This window comes from Stegastes partitus, unplaced genomic scaffold, assembly GCF_000690725.1.
Source record: "Stegastes partitus isolate 25-593 unplaced genomic scaffold, Stegastes_partitus-1.0.2 Scaffold848, whole genome shotgun sequence".
Classification (NCBI taxonomy): domain Eukaryota; kingdom Metazoa; phylum Chordata; class Actinopteri; family Pomacentridae; genus Stegastes; species Stegastes partitus.
Window position 1 is genome coordinate 277,908 of NW_007578579.1, and position 11,156 is coordinate 289,063.

The 11,156-nt window shown below is 41.3% G+C and overlaps 1 protein-coding gene across 1 annotated transcript in view; it reads left to right on the top strand.

Moving 5' to 3' along the window:
- Positions 1-4,386: 4,386 nt before the first annotated feature.
- Positions 4,387-11,156, top strand: part of acvr1c (activin A receptor type 1C) — a 22,890-nt gene continuing 16,120 nt past the window's right edge. The window contains exons 1-2 of the mRNA XM_008292974.1: positions 4,387-4,456; positions 9,919-10,149. Coding sequence (XP_008291196.1) covers positions 4,387-4,456; positions 9,919-10,149 — 301 coding nt within the window. The remainder of the gene's footprint in view (positions 4,457-9,918; positions 10,150-11,156) is intronic.

Sequence of the window (11,156 nt, forward strand, 5' to 3'; positions counted from 1 at the left end):
ATTGCTAATTAGTCAACAGCCAAAAATATTATGAGCATATCAACATGTTAGTATTTTAATTTCAGTTACTTTTTCCCTCCACTTTCGTGTTAAGATACAACATCTATAAGAAGTAGTCACCCTTGTTGGAAGTTTTCCCTTTTATTATTTTTCAATATTGAATCATGGTCAATATATTTTGGCTTTTTTGACAAGATTTTTTTTTCATGTCAAAGTTAAAACTGATTTCTACACAGTAATGTCAGTTGAATTATAAAATAAGTGACTGTATAAGTTGTCTCACCCCTCAAGTGCACCTTTGGCTGAATTCACAGCACTGAGCCTTTGTGAATAATCAGTCTTGTACATTTGGATTTTGCAGTTATACCCCATTCCTCTCTGAAAAACTGCTCAAGTTCTGTCAGGTTGCAGAGAATGTGAGCGAACAAACCTTCTGTTCTGTGCTCTGACTCGGCCACTCCAGAACCGTGTCGTCTTTACAACACTTCTGTGTAGCTTTGGCTACATGCTTCAGATCATTGTCTGATTGCAGACTGCATCAGGATTTTCCGCATACTCTGCTGCATTTATTTCTACCTTTACAAGCCTTTCAGTGTCAGCTGCCGAAAAGCATCCCCACATCATGATGCTGCCACCACCGTGCTTCACAGTAGGAATGTTGTCTATGTGAGAATGTTCAGTGTAGCATTTGGTCTGGTGGCCAAAAAATAGTGATGCACGAAATTAAAATTTCTGGCCGATACCGACATCAAGATTTCTGATATCGCCGACAACTGATATTACCGATGTCGATATTCAATTTTTTTGGGGGGGGAAAAATTTGTATAAGTAATCACTGTGAGAAAGTTATTCAAAAGAAGCCCAAATTAGACCACCTAGTCTTCTTTATTACACAACAAAAATAAAACATATTTATACATATTTAAAGTCCAGAACTATTTCAGTAAAAACATATGTGAAATAGCAGCAATATCAGATGTAGGAATGAAGGCTCTAAAGTTAGACAATCATCAGTTATACACATCGGCTAAATTTATTTATTGGACCAATGAACAACATATGGGAAAAAAACACTAATATCGGCCAATACCAATGCATCCCAACCAAAAAGCCACATTTTGCTTTCATCCAACCAAAGAACCCACTTCCAGTTGACTTCAGAGTCTCCCACATGCCCTTTAGCAAACTGAGATTTCATATGAGCTTTTAAACAGTGGCTTTCTTTTTGCCACTCTCTTTGGCTTGTGAAGAACTCTGGCCTGAGCCACTGAAGCTTGCACCTGTTTCAGAGGAGTCATAGGTGTCTTGGTGGCCTTCCTTACTAGTCTCTTTCTTGCACAGCCGCGAAGTTTTTGAGAACAGCTTGCTCTAGGAGGATTTACAAATAGTCAATATTCCTTCCATTTCTTAATGATGGTTTTACTGCTTTCCAGTTCACTAATTCAGATATTCAAATACTATATTTTCTTGCTTTCATCCCCTGACGTATGCCTTTTAATCGCCTTTTCACAGAGTTGCTTGGAGTGTTCTTTTGTCTTCATGGTGTCGTTATGATCAGAAGTACTGACTCACCGATGACTGAACCCTCCAGGTGTAGGTGTACAGTTACTTTAGACACATTCATTTCACTCCGATGATCTCGATTTCACTAATTGTGTGACTTCTAAGCGTTATATGACTGCACCTGTCTCGTATCAGGTGAGAGGGTAAATACATATGCAATAACTTATTTTACATTTTTAATTAACTAATATCACTTTGTAGGAATTAACTTTCACCTTGACATTAAATCATTTTCTTTTAGTATATATATTATCCTTAAAGCCAAATTAAACTACCTTTATTTAATGTTGGAAAGTAATTAAAGGGGTAAACTTCTAAGTGGCATAAATACAATTAATGCAGGTGTGAATTATAGCCTTTTAGTCTAAATTTAATAGTGTTGTACAGTTTTTATTTTAGCTGCACAGTGGATGGACATTTGTATGGAGCACTGGAGATATCAAAGCATTACAGCCACACGACAAGGGTGGCATAAATATATAAAACCACTGACACAACAGTTTAAAAGTTAAAACCCTGAATAAGAACCAACCGCTGCGAGATGTGGCTATTAAACGATGACACATGATAAATGGTCGAGCATAAACAAACCCTAAAAGTGTCAGTGTGCTTAGGTTAAACTAAATCTTTACCGCCAGCCTTTGTGATTTACTTGTTGCATTGTTTTAAAATGCGATTTCGACTTGAGATTGATGAATTGTTCAGCCCTGATGCATAACAAGGATCAATCCACTTGCCTTTCCAACTGAGTTAATGAATATTATCATCATTAAATCATTCCATATTCAAGTAGCTGCTTTTAAAACAAAGTTATTTCTCCACAATCATCTCTTTCTGTGCTGTGAAAAGCTTCACATCTGCACTAATAATGCAACAAATTCATTTATATTCATTTGGAAAAGGTCAAAAAGCCCAGGCGTTTCCCTTTGCCAGCGATGAACTAGAAACTGCGCGCACAGCAGATATCTTGGCAGATGTCAAACAAAAAAAAGTGGGCTCCTGATGGTTTACAGGCTGATTAATATGCCAGAAGAGTTTAGAGGCCAGATGATAGAAACACAACAGTGGATGTCGAACAGTGCTGAGACGCCCTGCTTGCATTTATCAACAGCTGTCAGACTTTCTGTGTCGACGGTCTTCATATTCAGAGTCATTTGATCCGTCCTGCGCCCACAGAGGACCCAGTTTTGACTCCAGTTTTTTTAAAGTCCCATCCTGCTTCCTTGAAATTTTGGGACTGGATCTGAGTGAATGGTAATAGATGCTCCCCTTTTCCAGAGAGGCTATAATCAGTATATTACTAATTAGATGATTAATAATTGGGTCATTGTCAGCTGGACTAACAAGAAAACTGAGTTGTTAATGTACTAAACCTTGCAAATCATAGCAACGATGACAATATTTAGTGTTGACCGATGGTTAAATGTACATTTCACATTATGTGCACAAGTTCTTTCATTTTTTTTGTTTACTAGTGTTGCTGCAGTGACCCGGTATCAGTCTACCGACACCAACACGTTTGTATGGATAACTTTTCTTAACCTTCCAAACACCACAAGTGGTGCGGCGAGAGCAGAGGTTAAAGTGTAAAGTACTGAACCAGATAAAGCTGAATAAACAGGGAGAGAGAAAAAAAAAAGCATTTTCTGCTGTGCTGTCGCGCTCGCAGTCTTTGGGATTAAACTGGCCTCACTCCTTCACCCTCCCTGGTGACGCTGGCACCTTTTGTTGCCATGGAGCCTGTGCTGCAGAAACTTGGTCACATATGGCCGGCTGTAAATAACTTCCTGCGCGCAGGTGAGTCTGGCATTCCACGCAGGTGAATGGTCCACACCTGAGAGGGTTGGTTTCTTGGGTTTTTGTTGTCCTGGGTGCTGCTGACATCCAGCGAGGGGAACCGTAACAGCCTCAGGAGTGTAACTTAGGCAGCTTGCTGGATTACCAAACTGGCAAAGCTGGTAACTGGGACACCAAACTTGATTAGTGTTTGGTAATTTGATTACCTGCGGAGAGAGTTTGCACCTCGTAACCACCTGCATTGTTGTGTCCTGTCATGGAGATGTGTGTCAAAATGCAGAAGCTTTATTTGGCTTTGAGCTCACACGGTGCCCATCCACAAATAGAACTCTCTTTAGTCGTAATATCACACTAATTGACACTAATTGCACTCAATGGGAAGGAGACACAATGGAGCACAAGCACAACAGGGCAACAGCAACAAATTTTTGTGCCCCAGGGGCTCCGAGCAGCTTAGCAACTGTCCCCTGAAAACTAATGCGTGTGATTACAGCCAGTTTACTGCCCCACTAGTGGGTTATGTACACATGGAGGAGAGAGTTTGTGTGTCTTCCCAAAGCTCACTCTGATCTTTATTTTTTTTCACTCTGTGGTGCAATGCTGTCACTTGATGGTTCTCCTGAAACTCATTATTAATCTAATTAGCCTTCATTCCACATTTAGTGGCCAGAGGTCGTCTCCATGTCGCGCGCGCACACAGGGGCTGATGTTTACAGTTTGAAATGGATGTGCGACGCGCTTTTCTCCCTGGCTCCCATTCACATGTCTTTATCAGAGGTCTGCAGCCGTAATCCTCTTAAATTCCAGTCAACAGAGGCGGAGCAAATTGCGTTTTACAGTTTCCTCCCACCCCCCCTCCACCCTCCTCCTGGTCATTTACTGTGTGAGACACTTGTGTCGGGGGTGCCACGGCCGATGGACATGTATGATTTTTGCGTTTTGTGCAGAGTAGCTGCGTAATAAAAAAAAAGAGAGAGGAGGAAAAAAAAGCGGTGCGTCCCAGCGGGAGCAGATGCGGCTCTCACCATGACTTGTCCCGGGAAGCGGAGCCTTCGAGCGGCGTTGATCCTCCTGTCTGTCGCCCAGCTGACTGCAGGTAGTGCACTTTCTCCATCACACAAATCAAGTACACACAATTCAATCCAACGTTTTTAAAGGGTTTCTTTCTTTTTACACGAGTTCACCGCCTCCCACACTGCGCTGCACAGATTTAATTCAGCTGACTTTTTAAATCGCTCGCTCCTGTATTCTCAGGAAGTTAACCAAACAGAAGAATTATGCCACAAAAACCACATGGAGTGGATTCAATGAAATCAAACAGCACCAGCAATATTCTAAAAATAAAATAAAGTTCTTCATTAGGCTGATTATGTGTTGCTCTTTAAGCCTGGAATCAGTTATGTAAAGAAAATAAAATAAAAACCTCCTACAAGCAGCCTGTAGGTGTTATTAGACTCTGTTTTAAAGGTGTCCAAAATAACTTACTGAAAATGAAAACAGATCAATGTGGAGGAGCTGCAGGATGAACAGGATTTTTTACAGAATAGTGGAGAGATGATGGTGTCTTCAGGCACTACTTCAGACTCTCTTGATCTCATTCAAACATCTCATGTGGATCCATATCCAACCTCTGCCTGTATATCTAAGATTAAAGTTTATTAACAAAAAAAATGATATTTTTGACAGACAAGAGCTGAAACAATTAGTTGATGCAAAATTAATCTGGAGCTATTTTTGGAGCCACTGGTTTCATTCATTTTTTGAGGAAACATGCCGACCTTCCTCTGGTTTCTCTCTAATGTGGGGGTTTGCTGCTTGTTTCTTATCAACTGATAGAAGATCTTTGGGCTTGTAGATTGGACCAAGCAAGTTCTGGTTCATGGTTTGTTGGCTGCTTGGAGGGTCTAGGCAGAGACTAAGTGAAATGTATGGGATTGGTTTTATTTCTAAAGGGGGCAAACAGGGAGGTGGGTTTAAATAGGAAAAGTTTGTCAGAATGCGTCAGTCATCAGGCGTTTCTTGTGTCACACGCAGCACATGACAGACATGCATGTGTTTTATTCAGTCAGATATAACCGGACATTCAAACTCTGAGGGATGTTTTTTTCTACGAGATCCCCTCGCTAAAGTTAACAGGCCGTGTAATACAGGTGAATCAGTAACAGAGAATTGAAAAATATTGTCCTGCACCCGTAGTAGCAACACTTTTCATAAGAATCCAGCTTAATGCTTCTCCTGCGAGCCTCTCAGGATGGAATTATATCTGAATTATTAATTGAAAATGTATATAAAAGCTGTTTCATGTATACAATATAGGATAAATCAATGAAATGTAAACATCATTTAAGTAACACTGGCTTGTGCACTGCTGTGATCTAATTGTTGGTGTCACACCGTCTCGCCTCCAGGGTCGGCAACCTTTTCTTTTAATTACAAGATGTGTGAAAGTGGAATGAGTTCAGAGCTTTCAGGTTGTCATTTATGATCTATTTGTTGTTGGGGAACTAATTCGTGTTCGTAACTCTCCTGTCGCTCAGATGAAAGAAGCTGCTCAGGGGTCAAAAGGTTAAGGTGTCAGGCCAACCAGAGCAGATATGTTTACACCCCTAACAGGTTTTTTTGTCTTTGGAACGACGGACTCAGCATTTCTTCCATGCGTACGGTTTAAACTTACAGCCTATTTACGACGAGCCAATAGGAGAAGAGTTTGTGTTCGCTATCAAAGCTGTGACATTTGGGCTTCTTGTTTGGGGGGGAGAGAGGGGCAGCAGCAGTGTGTTGGCTTATTTAGGGTTGTAATAGTACCACGACAGACACTCCTTCCATCCTCATTTACACTTTATTGAGCATCTTAGCAAAGAAAGTCACTTCTACCTGACTCCTAGTGAAGCTTAAAGACACATTTTTCCTTGCTGGGGAGCTGCAGAGCCGTCCGAACCAGTTGAATGATAGTAAACATGCACCCACATTCCAGCATGTGTGGAAATATGCGAAATGTTTGACGTAAAATAACAAGAAGCTGCTTCAGAATCACTGTTCAGATTCTTTTTGTGGTTGGATTTTTTTTTTTCCAACAATGCACAAAACAAGGACAAACAAGCCATGTTTTCAAAGGAGATTGCATTTTTGGAACATCCAGTTTTATGACAGTCGCTCTCAGTTGTGTTGGGGTTGAAAAGTCGTCGCTTTCTTACTGTTTACTTTGTTGTGGCTCATTTACTATACATGCAGAGGGGTATAAGTTGTGCCTGTTTGATCAATACGGAGTCACGTGTACAGAAGCGGAGAGGGCGAGAAATGTCGATATGCGTGTGTCAATATAAGGTGGGAAATTAAAGGGAGAGGCAGCAGTTTCGTAACTTGTTATTCTAGTGTGATAATAGATTGTGTGGGGTTCAGTCAGGCTGTAGCGCATCCTGAAGATAAGGCTTCGGCTCCATCCAAGAATATCAAAGATCTACCTTACGCTAAACTCAACCACTCAACGACGTTAAAACCACCTGGAGGTGCCTGGTGGTGTCTGGCACCTCCACAGCAGCATCCTTTGGGTTGCAGGGTGGGGTCTCCCATTACAGGGATGCTCAGTCGGGTTGTATGTGGGGAGTTTGGGAGGTTGGGATGCTGCCTCGGGCTCCTTGTAGTGTTCCTGAGGAGTTCTTGCTGTGTGTCAGAGCGTGTTATTGTGTTGATGTTTGGGGGTGGTGTTGCCAAAGTAACATGTCAGGAATCAGTGTTGTCTAGAAGAACACTACAGTGTCATTCACTTCATCTATCAGTGGTCCTAATGTTGCATCTGATCCATCTATAATTGGATTGCATTTACCCCTCAAGGATTTTCTGATTTAGTGAAATATCACAGTAGATCTCATGTGGGGAAACACACTAAGTATTACATGTTTTCACTTTGATGAAATGAATTTGATGCATTGAGATGAGAATTCTTTCTTATTGCTGTTGCTGAAAAAGTTCCAGCACTTTTTTAAAGACAACTTTTGATAATAGTGATGTTTTGAGAGCATCTATAATAATATTCAACAGGAGAAAACGGTGAAACGTCGCCTCTTTGCCGCCATGCACGGTTAAAGAAGTGGGTAAACATTCACACCGATGCTCAGTCAGTCACTTGCTTTAAGAACAGAAAGTCTTGTCGTTCCTAAAGTGTCAACAGTATATTTAAATTGTCCTTTTAATTGTCCTTGAGGAGGTTGTTACTAAGCAACTCCCAGGTGTGCTGTGAGAGGAAAAAAAAAAATTGTCAAACTCCCGTCATTTTCCCTGAACTGAGGTCGTGATCTCTTCTGCTGGTTTTGTCGAGGTGTTTTTTTTTTTTTCTCTCACTGCTGAGAAAAAGCTATTTAAAAGATAAGGCTGTGTACTTTACCTGTCAATAAATCCTAATGATAAAAGAAAGATGAGGAAATGTTCCTGCTAAGATGTACCCCACACTACGACAAAGAGACTTCATTAAAATGAACGCAGGGGCTGCTGTTTGTTTGTGTCGGTCCATCTTCATCTGCAGGTTGGCTAAATGCAACTGAACGGTCCACTTTTTAATCTCTTTTTAGTTAACAGTCAGTAAATATTAGAGTTCCAAGCTGTTTGAGAACCTTACTGCACTTTTTTACAAAGATAAAACCAGATATTTGTGACATATTCCTAAATATTTTTGTCTTTAGTTGGCATAAATGTGGTTAGGATTGACTGCCACAAGGTCAAGAGATGGAAATACAGTTTTATTCTGCTTATATTTAGTACTAGAATAGATTTGTAGTACTTCAGTGATTAGGTTACAAGAAAATATTTCTATCACATAGACTTTATTTTTTAATTTTGACCTTATTCGATTCTTCCAGCTTCTAGCTTCTGAGTTTACTTTCAAGACAGTCACAGTTGACGAGGACATGACCAAATTAGCCAAGTGAGCGACATGGGTCATGAGTCAGCAGCACACAACACAAAATCAATGAACAATGGATTGGCTTTCTTGGAAGGTTCTGGTGAATCCGGCAAACCAAAAGTGTCTGGCAGCCTGTGTGACGGATGAGCTGCATTCAAGACTCCTAGCTCAACAAAAAACAAACAAGGGGTTGATTGTGAAACCTGCGTCTTTAGAAGTTGTTTTACCTGAATCCGCTTCCACTCACCTGCTTCTATATCGTGAATACAGTATAGTGTGTAGATAAGAAGTGATCGACAAGAAAGAACCCGTGTTTGTTACTTATGGGAAGAAACTGACAAAATATAATTTAGGGTGGATGTTACAACAGGACTGAAGTGGCATGCAAATCCCTGATTGCACTTAAAACATACATTTCAATGAGCCATCAGTTTGTAATGTATATAGACTGACAGGTAAGATGCACTAAACTGTACAAAAATATCACTGAAGAGGTTGGTTTGTAACTCTCTGTACCCCAAAAGGCACACTGCCTTAACAAAAAATCCCAAAATGACACCATTTATCAGAGTTAGAAACTGTTACACTGAGAAAAATAATTGGATTTTCAGCTTTCCAAGAACCATTGAACTCCTCATCTGTGACATACTGTTCCTTTGGGAAATCTACCTGAATCTAACCCTAACATTTTCTTATTTATCTTTTTGTCAAAATCATTTTATTCTACATGTGTGTGACTTGAAAATTCACCAGAAATGAAAGGTTGACAAAGTCTGCAGTCTTCAGTGCAGCTGTGGAACTATTATGGACTTGGGTTTTAATGTATAACTGCAAGCTGTGTTTACACAAAGCAGATAGGAGACACGTATGGAAACAAAGTGGTAAATTATCTATAGCATGTACAGCCAAAATGTGGGCCAGTGTTGGAGATACGTGTGGGCACAGAAATCCTGCATAGATTGATTCTAGTTGTTTTTTTAAAAAATGTAATGATTCATATACATTTTTGAGTTCTCTCTGCTTGTAGTCATGGTCGTGCTGTTTCCATAGAGGTGCTGGACTTTATATTGCAAAATGAGCCCACAGTGAGTAAAGATGTGCACAGGAGCACAATTCACCCCAAAACTTCTCAGGGTTCAGAGGGTTCATACTCAAAAAGATCGAATGCACTAATTTCTCCAAAAACATCTACATTTCTATCATCTCATTTATATGCACATTCTGTAGAGACTTAGTTCAAAACTGGAGATACCTCAGAAATAGCACAATCCAATCATGTGCGACGTTTACACAGACATTTCCAGGTTTTTTCAAGTGAGCACAGGCGGTGCAATCTTGCTTATCAATCCCTCAGCGGCTTATCAAGCAAAGCATGACAGCAGCTCCAAGTAGAACACCAGATTATGTAGGTGTTAAACTAAGAGGCATTACTCTGGTTCTTCCACCTCCAGCCATTTAAGTGCATGGGCCTCCTTATGTAACAGCAGCATCCTGCTTCTAAAGAGTTAAAGACCACTGGCCATGCTAGTCTGTGAGTCTAACTGTTTATCTCGTGTCCTTGTTTTTCCCCCTCGGCGGTTTCACAAATCAATGAATTAACCCGTAAGTATCTGTGGAGAAGGCGGCCACCTAAACATTTTATGTGATGCTATGCCGCTCAGGTCTGAAGTGTGTGTGCCAGCTGTGCGCCAACCACACCTGTGAGACGGCCGCCGAGGGCGCCTGCTGGAACTCCGTGATGCTGATCGACGGGAAGGAAGAGACGGTCAAGTCCTGCCTGTCGCCCTCCGAGATGAAGGGCCAGGTCTTCTGCTACAGCTCCAGAAACGTCTCCAAGAGGAACTGCTGCTTCACCGACTTCTGCAACAACGAGACTCTGCACCTACACCCAGGTACAGCCGGCACGCTGCTTTTACACTGCTTTCTACCTCTACTGTGGTTTCATTTGTGTTGAACGGACGTGTAGCCGTTTAAACCAATAACGCAGGTAGAAGAAAAAGACACACGAGAAAGGAACGAGAAATGGATTTAACCTCTCAGACAGTCTGTTGCTTTTACCCTGCTCGTTAGTTTTCAGCAGCGTTCAGTCAACAGCAACACAAACCCAATCTGTGTAGGATTTCCCACTCATTCTGGTCCCGGCTAGACGAGGTGGATGCTGATCCTCCTAGATCCTGTGACATAACAAATCTGGCAGAGGCTGTGGGACGGCGGTCAGTGATCCTCCCCCTCCCTCCTCTGATTTATAAATAAATACTTTGTCAGGCTTGTAGCCCTAAAAGCCTCTCATGGGTCTGCTGGTTGGAGGTTACCGTGGCGGTTCACAGTGGCTTTGCTGTGTTAATGTCTTCTTTCTGTTTGTTTGAAACAGTTTTGATGTGCTCATGTAAATTAGATGTCTCATGAAGAATCTGAAACAGATCTGTTAAAAGCTGCATTGATCCAGTCGGGGGGGATGAACTTTAAAACAACGTGACATGTATATCATGCTGAGGCCTTAAATCGTTGTTATGAATGACATTAGCATTGATTTAGAGTTTGTGTCCTCGTGGCTCTGATATGACTCCGATCTCTGTAGCTGCTAAATGTTCACCAGCACCGCTGTGTTCACCAGCTGGCTGCTAACTTTATCTGTGTGCTGCTCGGTGCTGCGAGGGTTCAGTACGGTGGGTGTAGCAGGGCTTTTTGCCTGCTGCTGCTGCTGCTGCTGCGGTTAATGAGAGAGAACCGTCACAAACAAAACAACTGAGCTGAAAAATGCTCAAATTCTCCCTGACGCTGAGAAAAAACTGCAGGGAGAGGTGATGATTATCTGTCTCACCAAGCAAGCTTTTACACATAATGCATATCATCGGACCTGATATTTATGAAATATTTGACGAGTGCAACTTAAGAAAAG